At 42.0% G+C, this 27665-nt stretch overlaps 1 protein-coding gene across 1 annotated transcript in view; it reads right to left on the reverse strand.

Moving 5' to 3' along the window:
* Window positions 1–27389, reverse strand: part of LOC126481785 (odorant receptor Or2-like) — a 93927-nt gene extending 66538 nt beyond the window's left edge. Inside the window, exon 1 of the mRNA XM_050105741.1 lies at window positions 27369–27389. Coding sequence (XP_049961698.1) covers window positions 27369–27389 — 21 coding nt within the window. The remainder of the gene's footprint in view (window positions 1–27368) is intronic.
* Window positions 27390–27665: the final 276 nt, after the last annotated feature.

The raw sequence follows: 27665 nt of genomic DNA on the forward strand, positions 1-27665 counted from the left end.
TTTAAGAAGAATCCACTCAACTCCGGAAATATATGAGTCTCTTTGCCCCTCTGTATTCTGCCGAACTGTCAATAGAATCATAAAAATTGAGACGCCGTTAACCTCCGCCGGATTGTTTTGTCGTGGTGCGGATAAGATATTGACACCTGTGTGCACGAAATCCACCATGTAAATAATCTGTTCCTCGCCGTGAAGATCGCCTTGTCGACACTTTGCTTTCCTTACTTTGCATTCACTTTGACGGAGAAAAGGAGAACAAGAAGAGATGTTTTTAATTTTCTAAGTCTCGGGAGACTAATTAGAAACTGTAGGTTGGTAACTTTCAGGAAACTGCTCCAGCTGGTTTACCCCGGAAAGGAAATTCTACACTCTGCTTTTTCTTATTGGAAGTGATGATAGAACAATTCCTCTCATTTCAGCCACAAGGAATTCATTAGCTTATATTGTGCAAGTAAAGAAACATACACTGGTTGAAAGATATTATTTAATTAACCGACAATAAGAGAACGTACTACTTTCATCAGCTGGTGGCGGAAGACGTTACATTACTTTCGCTGATGCTCAAGTACATATTTAAAGCATGAAAATCGATGCTATACCTTTAAATGTTCACCGAAACACATTTAATGGAGGAGAAGGAGGAGATTAGTGTTTAACATCCCGTCGACAACGTGGTCACTAGAGACAGAGAACAAGATCGGATTAGGGAAGGATTGGGAAGGAAATCGCACGTGCCCTTTCAAAGGAACCATCCCGATATTTGCCTGAAACGATTTAGGGAAATGGAAAACCTAAATTAGGGTGGCCGGAGACGTGTTTGAACCGTCGTCCTCCCAAATACGAGTCCAGTGAGCTAACCACTGGGCCACGTCGCTCGGTCACATTTAATGTGAGGATTTGAGAGCAAGGAATGACCTCTCCTTGTTTTGTAATAAACTACATTGCACCTAGAAAATAGCCTCTTTTCCAGAAATGTTTTGTCTGACATGCCATTCCGTTGAAAGCTTGACGGCGTTGTTGAAACCAACGCCAACTAGAAAAAAATTAGATCTCGTACATAATTTTAATACGATTTCTGTCTGTTCACACTTCGTAACTTGGAATGCGGTTGATCAGAATGTTCCTCGCATTCACAAAAGGAAAGAATGTAGCACCAATATCATGGCTGCAAAGCGTATAAGTCAATAACCTGAATTGTGAGAGAAGAGCTACCTTTGTTTTAACAATGACAAGTGAGAAATTTTAAAACAATAGTATCGTCACCTCGTAATGGTGCCAGAAAGGAGCGTTTGTGAAAACTTAACAGGCGAGCTTCGTCTCAAGAATTTACTTGAGTTAGTCTGGTGAAGCAACAGACAACGCCATTGCTGGTACTAGTGATGGTGGTGGTAGAGAGGGTTGTATGGGCTCACGACGGCAAGGTCTTCAGCGCCCGCTCAGTAACACATAGAGACGGGTGTCAAGAAAATACTCAGAACAGTAAGATAAAACAGAGCGTAAAACACAGGTAACAAGGTTGGAAAAATATGTGCCTACCCACACCGAAGCGTGGGACGAAGCATGCCGTTAGCAGTAAAACACGGACAACACAGGAAGGAAGTGATCGAGAGACCTAAAACAATATAGCAGATTGAAGTGGCCGGCTGACAGCAAGGAAGCGAGGGAGGAGTCAGCCACTGTGCAACGCGCTAAAATCTCCAGCCTAAAAGTTTAGGCCAGAGTCCAGACACATCACAAAACTTTAAAACCCTAGACACACAAGTCTCATCATTAGCTCAAACACAGGGCAGATCCCCAGCAACTTGTGCTTCTGCCCTTGCTTCACGGTATAAAATGCAGTCCGTTAAAATGTGCCGGACAGAGATGTGCACACTACAAGCATCACAAAACGAGGGATCCTCCCGCCGTAATAGAAAGCTGTGTGTGAGAGGACATTGCCCGATCCGAGGACGCGTGAGACGCGTGAGGGTCACTTCTTCCCGCCTGAGCAACCGGCAGGAGGAACGCCACGGCCGAGTTGTTGACTTCACCAACCGCAGTTTATTGGCCGTCACCGCCAGCCATTCTTCCTCCCACAACTCCGTGCACTTCTTGTGGAGTGCAGAAATGACAGATTGCAAGGGAATAGGACACTGGACCACATTCTGCTCTCTGCAGGCCTCCTTGGCAGCCCGATCGGCCTGTTCATTGCCCCATATTCCTACATGACCAGGCACCCAGCAGAAGGACACATCTTTACCCCGCCGTTGGAGCAAGTACAGTTGGTCATATATCAGCTGGACGATCTCCTCAGTTGGGTACAGATCCTGCTATGATTGTAAGGCTCTAAGAGAATCGGAGCAGAGGAGAAATCGATTGCCCCGAACACGATTCATCCGCTCCAGTGCCTTCAGGATCGCGTGGAGCTCCGCAGCGAAAACGGTATATTCTATATTCATCATGGAGGCGAATCCGGGTAACATGATCAGGGAACTCTACAGTACAGCCAAGGAAATTCTCTTGTTGGGAGCCGTCAGTGTAAACGACGGTAAAACCGCGATGCACATCTAAAATGTTAAAAAACAGAGATTGGAATGTAAATTCTGGTATACTATCATAACCGGCAACGAGCGACGCGGCCCTATGGGATTCGCGCACAGGATTGCCTCTCTGCGATGGATGTAGCTGGTCTTCATGTTTTCCGTCGCGGTTGGAGCAGATTTCCACCTTGGCTCCTCTGGAGACCCGGACTTATTTTAGATTTGACTAATCTTAAGAAAGATAGTTGGGATTAGTTGTGCCGCCTTTTCAAATACCAGCACAGTCATTTTACAGCTGTACAACCTCGCTGGCTACATCAATGTGGTACACTCACGTCCGTCAGTACCACCAAACAACATGAGGCACGACAACATCATGCACATTAAAACGTGCCCTTTCTGCATCGAGACACGTGATACAATAACATGAACAGAAAGTACGGCGGATAAGGGTTTCTGGTGAAGACCTCGACGACAGTAACGACGATCAACCGTGGAACAGTAGACTTGACGGAGGGTCGTCCTAAGCCCTGCCTTATCGAGAACAGGGATCTTCAAAGGCTACCGGAATAAATCGTGACAGAAGAATCACGCCAGCCTGAAGCCATAGAGACGGCGGCCGCACCACAGAGCTTAATCGCGCAGAGATCGTAGCGCTGCCATGGAATGTTTCACCCACTGGCAGTCCTCACGCTGAAACCTCGGAATAAAGGACCGTGAAAACGATGACTGCCGGAAACAGAAGAAAGACAAGAGTATTAATATAAAATATCGACTAAAAATTGTGACGTGGAATCTAAGAACTATAACAAATATGACTGAAATTTACTAAGAATACTAAATTAGAGGACGATTTTGTGTTGATGAGAGAGACAAAAAAGAAACTGAAGTAATCTAAAGACCGAAAAAAATATTCGGTCTTATACAGTGGTGTCCCACGAGAAGTTACAGGGTGTTTCAAAAATGACCGGTATATTTGAAACGGCAATAAAAACTAAACGAGGAGCGATAGAAATACACCGTTTGTTGCAATATGCTTGGGACAACAGTACATTTTCAGGCGGACAAACTTTCGAAATTACAGTAGTTACAATTTTCAACAACAGATGGCGCTGCAAGTGATGTGAAAGATATGGAAGACAACGCAGTCTGTGGGTGCGCCATTCTGTACGTCATCTTTCTGCTGTAAGCGTGTGCTGTTCACAACGTGCAAGTGTGCTGTAGACAACATGGTTTATTCCTTAGAACAGAGGATTTTTCTGGTGTTGGAATTCCACCGCCTAGAACACAGTGTTGTTGCAACAAGACGAAGTTTTCAACGGAGGTTTAATGTAACCAAAGGACCGAAAAGCGATACAATAAAGGATCTGTTTGAAAAATTTCAACGGACTGGGAACAAGACAGATGAACGTGCTGGAAAGGTAGGGCGACCGCGTACGGCAACCACAGAGGGCAACGCGCAGCTAGTGCAGCAGGTGATCCAACAGCGGCCTCGGGTTTCCGTTCGCCGTGTTGCAGCTGCGGTCCAAATGACGCCAACGTCCACGCATCGTCTCATGCTCCAGAGTTTACACCTCTATCCATACAAAATTCAAACGCGGCAACCCCTCAGCGCCGCTACCATTGCTGCACGAGAGACATTCGCTAACGATATAGTGCACAGGATTGATGACGGCGATATGCATGTGGGCAGCATTTGGTTTACTGACAAAGCTTATTTTTACCTGGCCGGCTTCGTCAATAAACAGAATTGGCGCATATGGGGAACCGAAAAGCCCCATGTTGCAGTCCCATCGTCCCTGCATCCTCAAAAAGTACTGGTCTGGGCCGCCATTTCTTCCAAAGGAATCATTGGCCCATTTTTCAGATCCGAAACGATTACTGCATCACGCTATCTGGACATTCTTCGTGAATTTGTGGCGGACAAACTGCCTTAGACGACACTGCGAACACCTCGTGGTTTATGCAAGATGGTGCCCGACCACATCGCACAGCCGACGTCTTTAATTTCCTGAATGAATATTTCGATGATCGTGTGATTGCTTTGGGCTATCCGAAATATACAGCAGGCGGCGTGGATTGGCCTCCCTGTTCGCCAGACATGAACCCTTTGACTTCTTTCTGTGGGGACACTTGAAAGACCAGGTGTACCGCCAGAATCCAGAAACAATTGAACAGCTGAAGCAGTACATCTCATCTGCATGTGAAGCCATTCCGCCAGACACGTTGTCAAAGGTTTCGGGTAATTTCATTCAGAGACTACCCCATATTATTGCTACGCATGTTGGATATGTGGAAAATATCGTACTATAGAGTTTCCCAGACCGCAGCGCCATCTGTTGTTGAAAATTGTAACTACTGTAATTTCGAAAGTTTGTCTGCCTGAAAATGTACTGTTATCCCAAGCATATTGCAACAAACGGTGTATTTCTATCGCTGCTCGTTTAGTTTTTATTGCCGTTTCAAATATACCGGTCATTTTTGAAACACCCTGTACATTCTCAGAATAGTACGTATTCTTGATAAATTTGAAAAGTATGATGCATTTTGACACATGGACGAATGAATTATCCACAAGAGTCAAAATAGGAAGAGGATATCGAAGGTGATATGCACCTGTTACAAGTAATAAGGAAGGAAAAAGATAAAGAAATGCTTATGATATGTTGCAAGAAACATAAAACGGTATAAACTAAAACGATGATAACATCATCTGTGGTGACATGAATGGATGAGTGGGAAATTTCCCAACAGATAACATTATGGAAAATAATGGAGAAGAGTTATAAATAACAATGGTATACTTCTGAGTGATTTTGCATAACTTACTAACTTCCGAATTATAATGACATATTTCAGGCTTAAAGAGACACACAAAGTAACCTGGGCAGAAACAGGATGACATTCAATAATAGACTACTTTCTAATTTGAAAACAGCTTTGACATTTACAAATGTAAGAGTATACAGAGGCGCAGAAATAAATATAGATCACTATATACTAATGGAAATTGTGAACATTAAAGCCAGATTCGCTAAAATAAGCCTGATAAAAGTAGTCAAAAACAGCACTGAAAAAGACACCAACTCAAGGAAATCCTATCAGAAAATTATACCAGGAGCCATTGAGTCAGTATAATGACGAAATTAAGTAGAGAAAAGATTTCCAACAAGAAGCGGAGAACATCAAAACCATAACAGGAAATTCCACCACAGAAGCTACTTGATACAGAAGTCAAGGAAAGAAATCAGGCAAACTAAAATACTGGAATAATGATGTAGAGACAGAAAGAGGCACAAGACAGAAAAGTTGCATATAATAAATGGCTACAAAATAAGACAACAGAAAGCAAAAATGAATACAAGAGAGTAAACAAGTGCATGAAGCCACTCCGTGGATAATTTAAACAGGAGAGCCATGATAGGTTCATTTCAGAAGCAGGAAGCGATGTTCATAGAAGACAAGAATTCGCATGTAAAATAATGTAGTATTTGAATAACAGTGCAAAGATAATATGAAGATCGAAGTGCTAAGTAAGTTACATCGGTTACATTACTATAAGAAGCTTTGAGCAAAACACTATGATGCAAATGGAAACGCAGATGAACAAGTTGTAACTTCTGAAGGAAAGAAAGAAGTAGGAGTGGACAAAATATAACTGGTAGAATTTGAGGAAGTACATACAGGAGTACATAGAGGGTCTATACAAGGGCGATGTACCTGAGGGGAATGTTATGGAAATCTAAGAGGACGTAGACGAAAATGAAATGGGAGATATGATACTGCTTGAAGAATTTGATAGAGCACTGGAAGACTTAAGTCGAAACAAGACCCCGGGAGTAGACAACATTCCTTTAGACCAACTGATAGCCTTAGGAGAGCCAGCCATGACAAAACTCTTCCACCTGGTGAGCAAGATGTATGAGAGAGGCGAAATACCCTCAGACTTCAAGAATAATATAATAATTCCAACCCTAAAGAAAGCAGGCATTGATAGGTGTGAAAATTACCGAACTATCAGTTTAATAAGTCATGGCTGCAAAATACTAAAACGACTTCCTTACAAACGAGTGGAAAAACTGGTAGAAGCCGACCTTGGGGAAGAGCAATTTGGATTCCGTAGAAATGTTGGAACACGTGAGGCAATACTGACTCTACGACGTATCTTAGCAGACAGATTAAGGAAAAGCAAACCTACGTTTATAGCATTTGTTGACTTAAAGAAAGCTTTTGACAATGACTGGAATACTCTCTTTCAAATTCTGAAGGTGGCAGGCATCAAATACAGGGAGCGAAAGGCTATTTACAATTTGTACAGATACCAGGCGGCAGTTATAAGAGTCCAGGGGCATGAAAGGGAAGCAGTGGTTGGGAAGAGAGTGAACAGAGTTGTAGCCTATGTGGCGTCACCGCCAGACACCACACTAGCTAGGTGGTAGCCTTTAAATCGGCCACGGTCCGTTAGTATACGTCAGACCCGCGTGTCGCGACTATCAGTGATTGCAGACCGAGCGCCGCCACACGGCGGATCTAGTCTAGAGAGACTCACTAGCACTCGCCCCAGTTGTACAGCCGACTTTGCTAGCTATGGTTTACTGACTACATCCGCTCTCATTTGCAGAGACGACAGTTTAGCATAGCCTTCAGCTACGTCATTTGGTACGACCTAGCAAGGCGCCATATTCAGTTACTATGTCTTCTGAACCGATAATATTGTGACTCATGTACCGTCAAGAGCGACGTTCATCATTAATGGATTAAAGTTAAGTATCAAACTAGCTACGTCCGCTTTCTGAATTCTAATTCCTTCCCTCCTCACGCCAGCCCGCGTGAGCTAAACGCGTGCATTTCGGCCTCCTCTAGTAACACGGTGTTGGCTCTTCTGCCAACACAACAGCCTATCCCCGATGTTACTCAATCTCTAAATTGAGCCATCAGTAAAGAAAAAAACAAGAGACAAATTCGGAGAAGGAATTAAAATCCATGGAGAAGAAATAAAAATTTTGAGGTTCACCGATGACATTGTAATTCTGGTAGAGACAGCAAATGACCTGGAAGAGCAGTTGAACGGAATGGACAGTGTCTTGAGAGGAGGATATAAATGAACCTAAAAAAAAGCAAAATAAGGATAATGGAATGCACTCGAATTCAGTCAGGTGATGCTGAGGGATCTAGATTAGGAAATGAGACACTTAAGGTAGTAGATGAGTTTTGCTACTTGGGGAGCAAAATAACTGATGATGGTAGAAGTAGAGAGGATATAAAATGCTGACTGGTAATGGCAAGGAAAGAGTTTCTCAAGAAGAGAAATCTGTTGACATGGAATACAGATTTTTCTGTCAGGAAGTCTTTTCTGAAAGTATTTGTATGGAGTGTAGCCATGTAAGGAAGTGAAATATGGACGATAAATATTTTAGTCAAGAAGAGAATAGAAGCTTTCTAAATGTGGTGCTATAGAAGAATGCTGAAGGTTAGGTGGGTAGAATTTGTCTAGGTAACATGTTGAAATGATTAACATCGCTAGATCACAGGTTAATGCAAGCGCCAGATAAGCCATTGCAACTGGGAAATGCTGGTATATTAATAACCGGAGTAACGGCCAGAATGTTGAATGCAAGCATGCAAATGTGCCTGCATTGTGTTGCCCAGGTGTCGGGTTTCAGTTTGTGGAGTTCCTTGCCTGTTGCATTTGGTCGCTCAATGCCAGGCCGGTTATTGCTTTTTGTGGATGACGTCCCATATGTGGTCGACTGGAGACAAATCTGGTGATCAAGCAGGCCGGAGCAACATGTCGACACTCTGGAGACAACGCTGGGTTACAACAGCGGTTTGTGGGCGAGTGTTAATCTGCTGGAAAACACTTTCGTGAAAAGCTATTCATAAGTGGTAGCACAACAGATCGAATCACCAGACTGACGTAGAAATTTTCATGCAGGGTGCATGGGGTAAATGGGGTAACCACGAGAGTGCTCTTGCTGTCATACTAAATCTCAGCCCAGACCATAGCTCTAGGTGCAAGTCCCGCGTGTCTTTAAGTCTTTCCCCCCGGCAGGACCACATGGCGTCCCGGAGCCCAGCCTTCTGGCGACCGTACATTCTAGTGACCAACGCTGCCAGCATTCGTGCACAGTGGCTGCATTCCTGACAAGGTTTTCTGCAGTATCGCAGAAGAAATATACAGTTTCTCGTAGCGCTATTACACGACATCTTGTTGATTATGGTGTCTTTTTCACGTTGAAGCCATTCTTGACTAACATCAACTCACCACGTCCAGTCTCAAAGGTAACTAACGGCTCACGACCACTACATCGATCATTTAAACCAAAGTTGATTTGTATCCTCATATTTGAGCTTCTAGTGCCCTTCTTACACGATTGGCGCGAAATTTGAATAGACATATCCTTCAGATATGGTAACACCCCTACCAACTTCAGTTTATGTTGCACAACTCCTTTTGTCGTTGGGATTTTTTTTCGTCAGTGTAACTGAAAAAGATGCTGACTCTAATTGAGTAACACGTTATTTACTGACTACATGAAAGCCTGCACTCTTCAGATGGTGTCCAAGTGATCGGCACTACCGGGCACACTTGAATACATTGTCAAATGAAGAGTGCAGTTGTACTCATGGGCTGGACGGGGGGAGGGGGCAGGGGGGGGGATCAATGATGGTGGCGACGGACTGGAGAAACACTGTCGGCAGCAGGCCCGTGATAATCCGGCAGCTTCTGGGACCAGCATTGTTGACTTCAGTGGTATCCTATTTCCTCGGCGGCCCCTCAACAGCTCGCGCAACTTCTGTGGCTATGCATGGAAACGGCTGTGCAGGATTTGACTCGCTACATTCTGACAGGGGTTGGATTACGACTACTAACCCAGTGAAGGTGGTAACAGGCATGGACGGCAGGTCAGCAGTGTTGTGGCACCAAGACCGATGAAGAAATTAGTGCTGATGGCGGTTGCACAGCCCAGTTGCGAACCTATGGTTCCGCTGGCAGTGCCCTATCGTCTCGCTGTCCAGCGTAGCCCTGGCGTTGTGGTGATGCTGCTGGACTCCAGCTGCCTCGAGATACAGACTTATACACGTGCATCTGGGTCGCTTTTGTTTCACTGAAACACACCACCTAGTCACCTGTAACAAGAGACTTGCCTCGGTCTGATGACATCCACCTACGTTCTTTACCGCTGTGCACTGCGGTTTTCGATTGAGAGTGGCTAGCCTCCTCTCGCAATAGCCTTACGTGTACGTTATTCTGATTCATATGTCGCCACACTGTGACTGCCTGCCTGTGGCTGGTAATGCAATACTTCACGGCTTCATGGTGGCCTCTCACTACTTCTTATTACTTTTGCTAAAGATTCATGACTTTCGCTCAAGGACTGGGTAGCGACATTACAGTTTGTTGAAGAACATTGTGGGAAGTATTAGAGAGAAGAGGCACAGCACACCGCGTACTAAAAGTATGCAACAAACGTACCAAAATTCCAAAACTTCCATTGTCGGAAAAGAGAATAAAATAACCAAAAGTTTATGCTAACGACAAGGGTTGAGGCAATGGTGCAATGATTGAAACGATTTGTTTTACACCCATAACTTTAACCAACGAAACTATCTGATGACAGCATCCGTTTCTGAAGACCAACTTTTTATAGCTGAGAGTGAGAACACCCTTCAAAATGCAATGTATAAATTAAATATTGCGGTATTAATTTCACAGTCTCGATCGAGAAAGTTTCGTTTGCAGATCAAAATGGTATCAAAATGGTATTAATCGAGAGAGAAATGGGAAGAGCGAACGAATTTTTCTTCGATCGTACCATCCCCTTCACAAACGAAAAAGAATTGGAAGACTGGGTTACACTGATGGGACGATATGTGGAACACTAAATAAAAACCTGAGTAAAGACTTAAGAAGAATAAAGACTTAAGAACACAAATGAATTGATCAGTAAGTACAGAAATTAATCGAAAGATCATCACACATGAATGAATGAAACTAGAACGCTCACAATGCTAATGAAATATCGACCAACTGGAAAAAGATTGTTGGGTAGACCAAGAACTTCTACAGACAACACCGTCACCGAACAAGGGGACGTAACAGGAAAAAGCGTAACACTTGAAGAAAGACAAAAAGAAGAAGAAGTCATGAGCAAAGCGCCAAGGGCTGTGGGTGAACTGCCAGTTACGGACAGTTCTGTAGTAGCAATTGTATTATTAGGAAATGAACATAACGGCATACACGCCACCCGAGACGAGAACAATGGTGCCGCTGTATTACTCTGAACAAGGTGACCCGTTGGTTTGGTTGAGTCATCAGATCTGTACATAACACTGCAAAGAATCCAAAAATTTTCAGCAATTTTTTACTCAAACCAATGTTTACAGATATTTCGCTACTTTTTTGCAGATCTCAAACAATTGGAAGAGCATAAAACTAACATTGTTGTTGTTGTTGTGGTCTTCAGTCCAGAGACTGGTTTGATGCAGCTCTCCATGCTATTCTATCCTGTCCAAGCTTCTTCATCTCCCAGTACCTGCAACCTACATCTTTCTGAATTTGCTCAGTGTGTTCATCTCTTGGTCTCCCTCTACGAGTGTGTTCGGCACAACGTGGCATACTTCTCTTTGTACGTAACTGCCATGTGTCAACAAGTTTCCCGCATGACTGCTTGCTCTGACATCTCCGTGTTGCTCCATGTTAAGATCACATGCAGTGTTTGAAATTCGTTCTTATAAAGATCTTTGACGTTAATTAATGTCTGAACTGTAGATCAAAGAAAACATTTGAAAAACGGAATTTTTATCTGTAAATTATCTGTACTGTATGCAGTCGACGTTTCTGTGTGCGTTGAAAAGATTGAAAAGACGCTCTGTACACTAATGACAAGGTTGCAATGTGTCCCATGAGTGCGCCTAACAAGCATGGCAAGAACCGTTAACCAGTGAAGAAATCTCTTCCTCTGTAGCCCTCTACGACCTTTTTTTTTTTTTTTTTTTTTTTTGTAGATGATGCTGTCGTTTACCATCTAGTAAAGTCATCAGAGGATCAAAATAATTGCAAAATGATTCAGACAAGCTATCTGGTGCGAAAAGTGTCACGTGACCAACCAATAAAAAGTGTGAGGTAATCAACATGATTACGAAAACGAATCCGTTAAATTTCGAGTAAACAATAAATCGTTCAAATTTAAATGCTGTCAGTCTAATGACGATCAACCTAATTAGGAACAATGACATAGATAACATTGTCGACAAGGGAGACCAAAGAATACGTTTTACTGGCAGATCACTTAGAAGACGCAACAGGTCTGCTAAAAAGACTGCCTATATTACGCCTGTCCTTACCTTGTCTGTCGTTACCAGTTAGGACTGACAGAGAACGTCGTAAAAATTAAAAATAGGGCTGCTCCTTTTGCATTATCGTGAAATAGGTTAGCGGTTGTCTCGGTTATGAGAAGAGATTTGGTGAGGTTCTCATTAAAAATGGCATTTTTCATTGTGACTAGATCATTCCACGAAATTTCAATCGACAGCTTTCTCCTCCGATTCCCAAAATATTCTGTTGAAGCCCATCTTCACAGGGAGAAATGATCGTTATGATAAAATAAAAGAAACCAGAGCTGGCACTGAAAGATTTACGTTTGCGTTTTTCTAGCGTGCTATTCGAGAGTGGAAAGGTAGAAGGAAGATTGGGATTTTAACGTCCCGTCGACATCTAGGTCATTAGAGACTGAGCACAACTCGTCTTGTTTCAGTGAGGAAATCGGCAGTGCCTTCTCAAAGGAACCATCCCGACATTTTATCTGGAGTGACTTAGGGAAATCACAGAATCTCTAAATCTGGACAGCCGGGCGCGGATTTGAACCCTCGTCCTCCTAAATGCGAGTCCAGTGAGTTAAACATTGAGTCACCTTGTTCGTAGTGGAACGGTAGAGAAATAGTCTGAAGGTGGTTGGATGAGCCCTCTGCCAAGCACTTACATGTGAATTTCAGGGTCGTTTAGATGTAGATGCAGATCTTGAAGCTCAAGAGAGATGTACAAATCTAAGGTTGCCACAAACTTTCCAGCCAGGGCACGTTCAGACACTTACGACAAGATGACGCTGGGTTGGAGAAAGTTCTTCACATCACATTGAGTGAAGAGAATATCTTCTTCACAATCACGACATGGAGCTACTGGTTAGGTACAGCTCCTGGCCCACCTAACTAAGTCTGGGCGCTGATTTCTCAATTATCCGGCCACATGTAATGTGTAATGTGAGTCAAATACATCTTCCACGCAGACTGTTCCGACACTGATTTTGTTCCTGGCATATAGGAGGCGTCAGCGCAGTAGCTACGATGGCAGCTTGAATCAACAGTTGTCAATAACTGTCGTGTATTCGACTAGACAGTTGTGAACAGACAGTGTTAAGTAGAGGACCAACGGCCACTGTGTGTCAGTGTTGTTGTGTCACAAATCGCAATGGAGCAACGAACTGAAAAATCTCTAATTCAGATGTTCGAAACAATGTTCATCATTTTTTGAAGAAGAGAAAATTGTGTGTGATGTTTGTCCAGCACGCCTTGCCTCGCGACCAAACTCAACGTTGTGTGGACCTGCTCCACGACTTGATTGAATGAAAAACGGACAGTCTTTTTGCTTATCATCAGAGGTGGCGAGACTAGGTGTTATCAATACGAACTTACCACAAAACGACAAAGCGTAGAACGGGTCGGTCTCCAGTGGTTCGCCAAGATCGAAGAAATTACGATTGTGACGCGCTGAGTTGAGCGCTATCTTAAAAGAACCACATTTCCGACAGAACGTTCTATGCGTTTTACTCAAATGGAGACTATGTAGAACACCTGAAGCATTGAAACCACCATATTAACTTCTCTCTTTATTTCTTTGCGGCTAGTCCCGGCGGAGGTTCGAGTCCTCCCTCGGGCATGGGTGTGTGTGTTTGTCCTTAGGATAATTTAGGTTAATTAGTGTGTAAGCTTAGGGACTGACGACCTGAGCAGTTAACTCCCATAAGATTTCACACATATTTGAACATTTTTGAACTTTTTATTTATTCAGTTACGAAACTTTTTCAACGGCGTGGTTATTCATGATTTTTGCTTTCTCACTAACACAAATACCCCAGTAATTTAACTATGTGCCATACGTGGAGTCAATAAGTGGAAACTCCTCTCCGCTAGCTAGTAGGTTCACCAAATTACTTACACAATTACAAAATTCTACTCAATGTTCTGTAGCCACTTATCAATAGTAAGAACACACACCTCCTACATTTTACTCATGGCCTTCACCACAATCCTTTTCCTTAGGTTGGGTGACTCCAAATAAAACTACAGACATCTGGATTGCATTAAAATTCGATTTTCAGATTCGTGTAGTAATCTGTCTGTAATGTGTCGATGGCGCACGTTTTATCTGTAATTTTCTACGCCTTGCTCTTACACGGATCTGTTGTCTATAGTGCTGTACCGGAAGAAAAATAGCTGCAGATCTTTATAAACCATAGAGCGCAGCAATCAGTCGCCCTGTTTTTTTCCAAAAACAGGGCGTTTGATTGCTGCACTCTGTAATTTATAAATAATATCACAGTCGCTGAGTGCACCAAATTTCCTAATGGAAGGTAACCTGATAGCTACAGATCTATCACGAAAATACACTGATTACAGATGATAGCTACAGGGTCCCTACTACGTTTTCCGCATTAGCACAGAGGAGACGAATTCCTGCGACTGCGGCGAAAGTATACAGAGCGTAGACAGTATGTAGATTAAATGTGATGTTGGAGGATTACATATATGAGCAGGATGTGGGACGTATGACGTACGTAGAGATGAAGAGAGTGCTATATGGCCAAGAGATGTAGGGGATACAGTCCTAAAGAAATTAACACGAGCTTATTCAGCGCCTTTAAATTGCGACATAAGGACGAGTATCCGGTATACTGGTTATCAGAGCATCAAATAAAAGAACTTAATACAAATTATTGCCTCAAATGACATCTTTCGTAACATTTGCGCAAAAGGAGTGAAAACAAGCTCTCTGTAGAAGGTCGTACGATTACACGTACATTCTTTCTTCAGCAATCTAGTGATTAAAACATTTTCTTCTGGTGATGATATCGCTCGTTTCATTAACCTCGAATTACAACCTTGTATCATATGCCTTTGTTGTCAATAAACCGAAACAGTTGTAGAAAATACCAGAAAAACTTGTCAGTTGTAATGCTTCGATGATTAAATAGATCGAAAGAATACATCAAAATCCATCCAGAAAGACAACTATCCAGTAGTACGAAAAGGAATTGAAGATGATGTGTAAGGAACGTGTATTACAGCGTTGTAATCAGAATTTTAACGAATAACGTAAGGAATGGCCTCAAGATGGCAGTGAGTGTGATACCTTCGGATTTACCATCATAAGAGATTTAGGTAGCCTACAAATGCGTGTACAGGGAAAATATGTGGGACTGGTACTGTTATTTACCACTTCTCTGAAACCTCTGTGTTGAAAAAATTGCGAAATAAGTGTAATGCATAAGGAACAGACACCACTGACAAGACTGACATATCTTCTTGCCCTTGTGGGTGAACTGCAATCACGTGAAATTGCTAGGAAGATTAGGAAAGAGGTACTGGGATCACAGTATATAGCAATTATAATACAGGCATAAAGGTACCTTACATCTGAGGTAAACGCTGACCTAAGTTGCTATAGTGGTCTCAAGATGTAAAGCTGGATTCAGTACATGGCTCAAGGATTCTTATTACGTGAATTCTCAGTACTTTGTGTATTGACGCCGAAACCACTCCATCACACGAAGAGTATTTTTCAAAACAGACATAATTCTGATAGGATAGCCGCAATCAATGATTTTACAATGTTGCTTATAATCCGCCTTGATTGCAAAATATTTATTCATATGACCGGTTTCGGTTCCTCTAGAACCATCTTCAGCTCTGATATTTCGGTTACAGGAGTAACCCGTCCAAATATTTGGACGGGTTACTCCTGTAACCGAAATATCAGATCTGAAGATGGTTCTAGAGGAACCGAAACCGGTCATATGAATAAACATTTTGCAATCAAGACGGATAAGTAACACACGAAGAGTACGTAACAGCCTCTACAACATCTCTCGTGTACAAGTACCTGAGGCTGTAAAATATACGGATTCTTCAAAGAAAAAGAGACCCCGAGTAAAACCTGGATGACATAACTTTTCTATTAAATCGTGCCATCAATACTTTGTGGTCACTATCTCTTGATATTACAACTTGTTGAGATTTATATATTTAATACTGTTTCAACACCTAACGAGCAGCGTTTATCGTGTTCCTATGATTTCATTATCACATCTTTCTATCGTCACTCCTGAAAGGTGGTTCAGGACGTTTTTTTCTCGTTCATCTCCAGCACTGAATAAACGGAAATCGGCCAATACAGAAATTATGCGTACTGGTAAGATATAATTGTTTGCTGAGCCTTCCATCTAATGATTTCTTCAATATAGCTGTAAATAATGTCATTTTTTAAAATGTAACAAATTGCTTCAGTTTATAAACGAAGATGAAAATAAGGTGGACAAATATACTGGACACTCAACCTTGAATTGAACAAAACTTTCAACACTGCCTCTGACAAAAAATTGCAGGAATAGTTTGCATCTGAAGTGGTAACTAAATCACAATTGCAGGAATAGTTTGCATCTGAAGTGGTAACTAAATCACAATTGCGACTCTCGAATATGATAGTGGTTCTACCCCGCAGCTCGGTATGGATGCAGTTATCTTTCAAGCAAATCTTACATTTAGTATGTTCTTTAGTAGTTGATGTTGACAATCGTCTGCTGCTTAATAAATAGGGCACAAGAAGAATTGATGAGAGTAGAAGATGGAACATTACATACCACGTATCTTTTTGATGACATGACTTGTTCTCCTGAAGATAGGACGGGGGGGGGGGGGGCGCTTAGTATGTAACGCAACACATTTCTTAAGGCAGGATTCTCCGCTATTTTGCTCGAAAATCCTATTTTCAACATAATCTCCATTCAATGCGACGGCCTTATGCGATCTTAGTGAGAGAGCCTGTATCCCCGCATCGTACACTCTCCTGGTCGTCGTGAGAGCCAGCGTCTTGCTGCATGAATGACCACCCCATCATCCATATATTGCCTCCCACTGACTGCATCTTTCACTGGGCCAAACAGATGGAAGTCGGAAGATGCAAGATCCGGGCTGTAGGGTGGATGAGGAAGAAATAAGTATCAAGCATAAGGACCAGATACTAATGATAAGGCTGAAACATCTTCTTGTCCTTGTGGGTGAACTGAAACAAAGTTTTGTGAGCTCTTCTCAGGCACACGGACTTGTGTGAGGCTTTGCTTCGTCACGGAGAAGGAACAGTACGTTTGAATTTTTGTAGCAACGAAAACATGGAAGTCGTTTCTTCAATTCCCTCAGAGTAGTAAAATACATTTCGGAATTGCTAGTTGCACCATGAGGGAAGATCTCACGCAGAATAACCCCTTCAGAGACCCGAAGACCGTCGCCAAGGTTTTACCGGCTGAGGGTGTGGCCTTGAACTTTTTCTTCGGAGGATATGTGGTGTGACGTCACTCTATGGACTGCCATTTCGTTTCCGGTTGGAAGTTTCATCACCGGTGACGATCGACAAAAATTTTTGCGATCAGTCTCGTAACGCGCAAGCAGTTTCGCTTAGATGGTCTTTCGTTGCCATTGATGGTGTCCTGTTAGGTGGTGAGGAACCCGGAGGGTAGACACCATTGAGTACCCAAAGAAGAAATGGTTCGTTTGACTGTTTGCTTTTGATGCCTGCTTCGTTTCGTCACTCACCTCATGCGTAATTTTGATTCCAAAGTAATGTTATAGCTAGTCTTTTTTATGCTGTTTCTCGGTACATTAATCTTTCTGTGGTTTGTTCTCAATCTATATTTTGTACTCAGCAATGGTTCAATCAGTTCAGGCAAAAGCTGGAGAGCATGTTCTCAGTTTACTCTTATCGTTCACCTTCACAAAATCGTAAGGGCGGACTCGTCTCCCAGTTCTTCATTTTGGCCGAAGGAGATTGTACTAGAAGGGAAGGTACATTATACAAGTTGTTACTCTATGTAAACATTTATGTATTTAACGCAGCTCAACAGAGCTATAAAATAATAAAGCTGTGACATAAATTCAGATAGGAGGTGAGCGGATAGTTGTAGTAAGATCTGCAGTTAAGCCGGCTAGGTCGTATAAAAAGTCGTACAGCAGGTGAAGCATTACTTTATTGATCACATAGTGTGCATGACGCGTTTCGGAATTGTTTTCATCTTCAGAAATCCAAATGCACAGATAGCACAAGACCTTTTAGTAGTTTTGTGCTTAACATGAGTTTTCCTAGAAGTAAAATTATAATCTATTTGGAATTTTAAACATGCAACCCGAGCCGAGACCAACAGTCACAATGCACTGTGGACTACTAGATACTGGTACATAAATTATTGAAGACTACCTGCACAGTCGTGATGCTGAAAAGTGTGTTCTTACAACTTCTTTATCGTATTCTTTCATTGGGCTGTTGCCATGTGCTTTTAAATGTCAGTGTAAATGCAACCATGTAAGAAATGTTAGCTTCTGCTGGAGTACACCCACTTCCATTCGTGATTCAGAGTATCTTTGTCTGCCTACTAGGCTTTCAAGCTACTATCGAACCTTGAAATGTAAAGAACACAAGTGATGAAGGAGTTTGACAAGCATTAGGAGTGAAGTCCGAAACTAAGTCTCCATGTTTAGCTGTCACTCCGTCCGAAGGTGGAGGCCTACGGCGGCAACAGCAGAAGGGACGGCCGTGACGCGGGAAACGTCCTTCATCGACACTGTAGTGTTTTCATTTTCATAAGTGAAAAACCATCGACCTTTTTCCGCATGAGCGACATCAGATAAGCTGAAGTATTTATTTTTAAGTATTCTATGGTATCGTGAATGTAGTATTGCAATATTGTGTCTCTTTCTGTCTGTGATGTGTACAGAGAATGAATTCCTGATAAGATTGTCCATAGATGATGCCGACGTGGCAAGAGGCAGAGCATGTCACTACACGAAGTTCGCCAACAGCCAGTACCCAGAAGAGATACTGGAAGACATCGTCATGAGTCTCTCAAGACTTTGGAAAGGACACTGTAAAATAAAACGAAAGAATTTTCATTTTGTAGCACTTCCGTATTGTATTTCCTTGAGTGAATATTAAAAATATGCTAAGAAGAAAATAATTTTAATCATTGATGGCACTAATATTCGGAAGTCAAATTATTATTCACGTCGATTTGTTGGGTGAGAATAAAGTGAGGGACAGAAGTGAGGACTATCTTCCGAGCTAATATCAAGCAATGACTGTTATTGACAGCATTCAGATACAGGTAACGAAAATATTGTGAAGAATCGTGAATAGTATTGTCTCTGAAAATTTACTCAAAATACAGAACGAATTTTTGCTGTTGGAGTCAGATGGTTATCTTGTTTTGTGAGGTTAACTGAATTTGCTTCGGATTATTAGGAAATTAGCTTCTACTCGCGTAAATAGTGAATCAAGAGATAAATGAAGACCTTGGCTGTAAAAAAAAAATAGCAAGCGATCCTGGGTAGGAAACTGAGATATTGCCTGCAAAATATTGTAAATGATGTGCTATAGTCCTGTTGATTGAAAGTTCCACCATAATCCGTGGGATAGCAGCTATGTCTCGAAATTTAGTGGCGAATTAGGCAAGATGTGTGCTTGAAGACAGAGGAAAGTGCCCTTAGTCATGGAATATGCAATGATCATGCAAGAAAATGCTTTCCAGGAACGAGCTGTACGAATCAGAGGGTGACGTGGATACCTACGACTCCGATAAAGATTATGCCTACGTCTCCAAACGTAAATGCACATCAAAATGTGTTATTAATCAGATAAACGTGCGTATTTCGTTAAACAAGTAAACAACTTTAACTTGTGACGCTAACTGTAGTTTCCGTGAATTTGACAGTCCTTGTCAGGCATGTTTAGCGCCATCCTCAACATTGCTGACTTGCTGCAGTAAGGTGCTTGCATTGGTTTCCTATCAAGAATAACCTACGGCAATATCCAGACCTTAAAAACAATGCGAACAAACGTCAAATATGTATTTACCTGCTTATGCACATTATTACCACATTTATATACATCCTAAATGCCTGTGTTTCGTCTGTACACACATTTGGCATATCTATGAGGGTTTTAACAGGTATATACTACAAACTATCGATGCATGTATTTTACTTTTGTGGTATGAAATTATTCTGAGATTTGCGTAGGATGTTAAGCACATAGCTCTGAATTTTTATAGGTTCACAGGAACATCAAAGAAATGCATCCCTCCGAAGATGTTACAGGTCTTGACATTCTCTAAGCAAATACACTTGATGTAAACGATCAGCAGAGCCGACAGAGAGATCGGAAGAGGGCGTAACATGGAGGTATCCAAGGACAGATGAGGAAAAAGAGCGAGATGTAAAAGCATATAGAACATACAGGACGAAATGGAGTATTGTGCGTAAACATCTACGCCCGTCATGTAAACGCTCAAGCGTATGAGTGAAGAAGACAAACATTGCATATTCAGGATTGTGTGGAACCTAAATTGCTATGACACGCAAAATGCGCAGCTACAAGGTTGTTTAGGTCAAAAAGTGTTATCCATAAAACGACCCTTTAAATATGTTTTTTGGAGAAGTTTCACAGTAACGTTTCTCTAGCTAGCCCAGCGAGTAAACAGTGATAAACCAATGGTAATTGTTGTTAAGTGCAGTCGCTTTGCAAGTTATTGTTGTGGCCTTCAGTCCTGAGACTGGTTTGATGCAGCTCTCCATGCTACTCTATCCTGTGCAAACTTCTTCATCTCCCAGTACCTACTGCAACCTACAACCTTCAGGATCTGCTTAGTGTATTCATCCCTTGTTCTCCCTCTACGATTTTTACCCTCCACATTGCCATTCAATACTAAATTGGTGATCCCTTGATGCCTCAGAGCATCTCCTACCATCCGATCCCTTCTTCTAGTCAAGTTGTGCCACAAACCCCTCTTCTCCCCAGTTCTATTCAATACCTACTCATTAATTATGTGATCTACCCATCTAATCTTCAGCATTCTTTTGTAGCACCACATTTCGAAAGCTTCTATTCTCTTCTTGTCCAAACTGTTTATCGTCCACGTTTCACTTCCATACGTGGCCACACTCCATACAAATACTTTCACCAACGACTTCCTGATACTTAAATCTATACTTGATGTTAACAAATTTCTCTTCTTCAGAAAAGCTTTCCTTGCCATTGCCAGTCTACATTTTATATCCTCTCCACTTCGACCATCATCAGTTATTTTGCTCCCCAAATAGCAGAACTAATTTACTACTTCAAGTGTCTCATTTCCTAATCTAATTCCCTCAGCATCACCCGACTTAATTCGACTACATTCCATTATCCTCGTTTTGCTTTTGTTAATATTCATCTTATATCCTCCTTTCAAGACACTGTTCAATCCGTACACTTGCTCTTCCAAGTCCTTTGCTGTCTCTGACAGAATTACAATGTCATCGGCGAACCTCAAAGTTTTTATTTCTTCTCCATGGATTTTAATACTTACTCCGAATTTTTCTTCTGTTTCCTTTACTGCTTGCTCAATATACAGATTGATTTGTAAGTAAACGATGTTAAGTAGTCAATGACGAAATTTTAAGAATAGCATGTTGGGTAGAATTTACGGTTTTAACAATATGCCATTACGGTTGACATATGCAAAAACAATGACGTACCTCGATAAAAATATCACACTGGATGTATGTACAGAAACGTATTTATGAGAATCCATTGGTAATTTACTGTACAATTTCTCGAAACAACGAAAATATATCATACAATTGTTTACAGCTGAGGTTTTTAGTTACTGAACCTTATGCAAAAGAGAAAGTTAGGAAGCTATCGATATAGATGCCGATCTTTATTGTTTCACCATTAGTTTTTAAAAAAACACGGAATGGTCTGCTGGTCTCTTTTCAATTGGTAAAACGAATATGATACTGAGCTATAATTTGTTTGAAGTATAATAACCGAATTCTGATGCACTTTGATACACAGAAAGAGATTCACGAAGCTAAGAAACAGCTAGTGCATGCGATTTTGCGACGTTACGACACTCGGTCACCGAGCTAACAAAATCACCTCAATCCATAGTATTATCCAACAGATTTGAAGGCTTCAATTTCGTCGTGAACACCGCAACACTCAGCATCGCTTTTTTCTTGTTCGTTTTTGGCTTCTTCCATAGTCTATTTCAGCCGACAATGAGTTCGTAATCATTTTCACGTCGTATTTTTCTACATTTAATAACGTGTCGAAAATCAGTTCCTAGTTGCAAGGATCTTCTGCAGTTGAAGCGGTATTTAATTTTCCATAGGGCATTAGAAATAGTTGTAGCCGTGTGGTCTGAAGTTGTCCGTGCTGTTTCCCCCGTCGGAGGTTCGAGTCCTCCCTCGGGCATGGGGGTGTGTGTTGTCCTTAGCGTAAGTTTGTTTAAGGTAGATTAAGTAGTGTGTAGGCTTAGGGACCGATGAGCTCAGCAGTTTGGTCCCATACGGCCTTACCACAAATTTAAAAAAAAATAAAAATAAGCTCAACAGACAGAAAATAAGTCATACTTAGGAAATCATAACAAGCATCGTTCAGTACTGTGTAATTCCGCCCCTGGGCTTGATAACCACCTTCATTCGGTTAGGAAGTGAGTACATAAGGTTATAAAGGCACGCCGCATCCAGGTTAAGCCGCTCGCTGATCATTTTATCGCATTATTCCGCCAAATTGCGGTGTTGCTGATTTCTGTATTTTACTCCCTGTTCCATCCCACACAAGTTTCCTATGATATTCAAGTAAGGTGATTTTGCAGGCCGATCGATGTAATAGGGTGGGCTGTTCAGGAAAGGATCCAGGAAGCCAAACTGTTTTGAAATCACCTTCTTTGCCATTTGTTTACTTGGCCTACCCCACCTTATTGGGCAATGAAAGCTACTAATTTTGATCTCTGTGTTGTTCTTTTCACGATGATACCAATCAAGATTTACAATTGGCCCCTTACCTTATATATCGAATATGGGTTTTAGATGACGGAGTAACTAGGCAAACGCTTCTTTGTAAGTTGGCCAGCTGTTACATTGTTGTTTCAGTAGCGACATTAACAGCTCTGAAGCAGTTTAGCACCGCAGCTACTGTAAAAATTGAACCACTGTCTGAATTTTGCTGTCACAAAAGGTTCTACAGCATGGTTCAAATACATTCATCTGGCTCCTCAACAAGAAGAAACTTGAGGTGTTTTCTACTGACGCATGACCACTTCATGTGGTTACCGGTACAGGGTTCCGTATTACAGCTTGTTCGGTCATTCATTACCCAATGTGCGTCGAGTAAGGACGATGATAACACAACAAGATGAGGAGTTTTCAGCAGGTGCCATTCAGTTACTAATTTTCCGCGTGATTTTTCGTCTAGATTATGTCACTGCACTTCCAACAGCGTGAAGGACGCGCTGATCTTGCACAGTTCCATTGGCATGCAAAGTCGTCCCATCTCATGGCATGTGATTTTATTTGTAGGAGATTGTGACGGCCTCTGGATGCGAATATGGAAATGTATGTGTTCACCACACTGCTCTCCCGGTAGCCGTCATTTTTCGTGATCGGAGCCGCTACTTCTTAGTGAAGTAGCTCCTGAATTGGCCTCGTAAGTGCAGAGTACATCCCATCTACCAACAGCGCTCGGCAGACCCGCACGGTCACACCACAGCGGCAAGGCCGTTGGCTTGCAGAAGAAATAGTTTTGTGAAACGAGATCAATCTTTCAGTCCGTACACTGGAACTTTTGGAAATTTCCAGTATTTTTCAAGTTCACGATATAAAAGGGCGCCATAAATTATAAACAAATTAAGCAACGCAAGTTGGTGGCTAAGTAAGCGAGTAACGAGCTGCTCAAAATACGGACTGCTCTACGACTATTGTGACGCTTACATTCCCTAAAAATCAGCACCCAAAATTGGGGACAGACCCTCACGGCAGGCAGCGATCGAATTTCACGCAGCAAAGAACTCCCTCCACAACATGGATACGCTGCAGGAACTTCCCACTCTTGGCGTACAAAACGCACCTTGACAGCTAAGTAACTGGTACTGGAACTGAGCACTGTCCCACCGGTTGGTGGCTTCTTCACGTCAAGCAATGTGTTGGAACCACTGAATTTGATTTACTACACCAAATTTTGCAGCTAAAGCAGCGGACCTTAGCATACTGATTGGGTGACATCTCGGTGTTTCGTCCTTTGACATCCAAACAATATAGGCAAAAATATCGTGCCCAATTACTGTCTGGGCGTGACAGTGGCGGCTCGGCACCTTCTGCTAGGGGGTTGGAGAGATGCGGGCTCCAGCGACAAAAGCAAGAAGCTGACCACTGCCTGTGTAATTCCCGAATGACGAGATGGAATTACGCAGTGGAGACGGTATGGGCGCGTTTGTGTTTGCACAAAGCTGCGGAGAGCGGCGTGACGCTGCGGATTTGCTCCGACGTCACCCGTCTCTGAGTGCGGTGGCCGCGAGCCGCATCAGCAGCCTGCATCAAAGCTGGCGCTGACCACTGGAGAGCTGGGGATTTCTGGCTGTGCCAAGGACCGACGGACTGGCGCCTCGTGTCCACTCGTATTTTGAGAAACGTCTAGAGCCGCGAGTGTGATTCGCCCAAAGTACAGCGTTGGAAAATCCATCATCACCTCACAAACAGTCTTCAAGGCTAGTTTTAAACCCTTTCAAAGTGCTAAAACAGCAAAATAGCAGATGAGGCAATATTACTAACCGAATGTTTAATATAGTAGGAAAAATTCATGATTAATTTTTAGATCATTTTTAAATGTTGTTTTTTGTTGTTGTGGTCCTCAGTTCGAAGACTGTTTTGATGCAGCTCTGCATGCTATTCTGTCCTCTGCAAGCCTCTTCAACACCGAATAAATAATGCAACCTACATCTTTCAAAAGCTGCTTACTGTACTCATCTCTTGGTATCCCTCTACGATTACCTCCCCCCCTCCCCCCTTCCCACCTCCCCCGCACACACAAACGTCCCTCCAAGAATAAATTGGTGATCCGTATGTTGTCTCATAATGCATCCTATCAACCAACCCCTTCTCCTAGTCAGGTTGTGTGATAAATTTCTTTTCTTCCTAGTTCCATTCAGTGTCTCCTCATTAGTTACATGATGTACCCATCCAATCTTCAGCATTCTTCTGCAGCGCCACATTTCAAAAGCTTCTATTCTATTCTTGTCTAAACTAAGTATCATCCGTATTCACTTCCATACATGTTTATATTCCAGACAAATACGCCGGCCGGTGTGGCCGTGCGGTTCTAGGCGCATCAGTCTGGAACCGCGAGACCGCTACGGTCGCAGGTTCGAATCCTGCCTCGGGCATGGATGTGAGTGATGTCCTTAGGTTAGTTAGGTTTAAGTAGTTCTACGTTCTAGGGGACTGATGACCTCAGCTGTTAAGTCCCATAGTGCTCAGAGCCATTTGAACCATTTGAACCAAATACCTTCAGAAGAAACTTCATAACACTTAAATTTGTATTCGATGTTAACAAAATTTCTCTTCTTCACGAATGCTTTTCTTGTTATTACCAGTCTATGTTTTACATCCTCTCCACTTCGGCCATCATCGGTTATTTGCTGCCCAAATAACAAAAGTTATTTACTGCTTTCAGAGTCTCGTTTTCAAATCCAATTCCCTCAGCATCACCTAATTTCATTCGACTACATTCGATTGTACTCTTTCTTCTTTTGTTGATGTTCATCTTATATCCTCCTTACAACACATTCCATTCAACCGCTCTTCCAAGTCCATTGCTACCTCCCGCAGAAATGCAATGTGATCGCCAAACCTTATAGTTTTTAATTCTTCTCCCTGAACTTTAATTTCTTTACTTCTCACTCAGTGTACAGATTGAACAAAGAGGGTATAAGTTACAACCTTACCCCATTCCCTTCTCAACCACTGCTTTTCTTACATGCCCCGCGACACTTACAACTGCCGTCTGGTTTCTCTACAAATTGTAAATAGCCTTTCGCACCCTGTATTTTACCCTCCCATCCTTAGAATTTCAAAGAGAGTATTCCAGTCAACATTGTCAAAAGTTTCATTTATGTCTATAAATGTTATAAACGTAGGTTTGCCTTTCCTTAAGCTATCTTCTATGAGAAGTCGTAGGGTCAGTATCTCCTCGCATGTTCCAACATTTTTCTGGAATCCCAAAAGTCCTTCTACCACTCGGCTTCTACTACTTTTTCCATCCTTCTGTAAGGAATTCGTTTTAATATTTTTCAACCCTGATTCATTAAACTGATATTTCGATAATATTCACATCTGTCGGCATCTGTTTTCCCTGGAATTGGAATTATTATACTATCCCTGATGTCTTGCTCACCAGATGAGAGGACTTTGTCGTGGCTGGCTCTGCCACCGCTATCAGCAGTTTTAACGTAATGTTGTCTACTCCCAGGGCCTTGTTTCTTCCAGTGCTTTGTCAAATTCTTCTCACAGTATCGTATCTCCCATCTCATCTTCATCTAGGTCCTCTTCCTTTTCTATAATATTGCCCTCAAATACATATCCCTTGTGCAGGTCCTCCAAATACTCCTTCCATCTTTCAGCATTTCCTTCTTTATTTAAGACTGGTTTCCCACCTGAGCTCTTGGTATTCATACAGCTGCTTCAATTTTTTCCCAAAGGCCTTTTTATTTTTCCTGTAGGAAGTACCTATCTTTCCCCTAGCAGAACATGCTCCTAAATCCGTACGTTTGTCCTACAGCCATTCCTGCTTAGCCGTTTTGCGCGTCCTGTCAATCACATTTTTAGACGTTTGAGTTCTCATTCGCCTGCTTCATTTTCTGCATTATTATATTTTCGCCTTTCATCTATTAAATTACGTCTTATGCCACCCAAGGGTTTCTACTAGGACTCGTCTTTTATCTATTTTGTCCTGCGTTGCCTTCACTATTTCATCTCTCAAAAGTTACCCATTCTTCTTCTACTATATTCCTTTCCCCTGCTTTTGTCCATCGTTCCCTAATGCTCCCTCTGAAACTCACAACAACGTCTGGTTCTTTCAGTTTATCCATGTCTCATCTTTTTAATTTCCATCTTTTTACAATTTCTTCAGTTTTAATCTACAGTTCATAACTGGTAAAATGTGGGCAGAGTCAACATCTGTCGATGGAAATTTCTTACAATTAAAAATGTGGTTCTAAATCTCTGTCTTGCCATTATATACTCACTCTGAAACCTTCCAGTGTCTCCCGGTCTATTCCACTTGTACAACTTTCTTTCATAATTCTTAAACCAAATATTAGTGATGTTTAAATCACGTTCCGTGTGAAATTTTAACACGTGGCTTCCTCTTACATTCCTTTCCCCTGTCCATATTCACCTACCATTTTCCTTCTCTTGTTTTTCCTGCTATCGAATTCCTGTCCCCCTGACTACTATATTTTGGTCTCCTTTATGTATCTGAATAATATCTTTTATCTCATCATACATTTCTTCAATCTTTTCAGCGTATTCGGAGTTAGTGGGCATATTAACTTGTACTACTGTGACGGATGTGGGCTTCGTGTCTATCTTGGCCACAATAATGCGTTCATTAGGCTGTTCATAGTAGCTTACCCCCATTCTTATAATTTTCTTTTCTATTAAAACTACTCCTTCTATTTGAATTTTTGTTTATAAACCTGTACTCACCTGATCAGAACTCCTGTTCATATCTACATATACATGTATGTGATTGCTCTGCTATTCACAATAAATTGCCTGGTAGAGGGCTCAATGAACCACCTTGAAGCTGTCTCTCTACCATTCCACTCTCGAAAGGCGCACGGGAAAAACAAGCACTTAAATTTTTCTGTGCGTGCCCTGATTTCTCTTATTTTATCGTAACAATCATTTCTCCCTATGTAGGTGTGTGCCAACAGAATGTTTTCGCAATCGGAGGAGAAACTGGTGATTGAAATTTCATGAGAAGATTCCGTCGCAACGAAA

Source organism: Schistocerca serialis, chromosome 5 (genome assembly GCF_023864345.2).
Source record: "Schistocerca serialis cubense isolate TAMUIC-IGC-003099 chromosome 5, iqSchSeri2.2, whole genome shotgun sequence".
Taxonomy (NCBI): Eukaryota; Metazoa; Arthropoda; class Insecta; order Orthoptera; family Acrididae; genus Schistocerca; species Schistocerca serialis.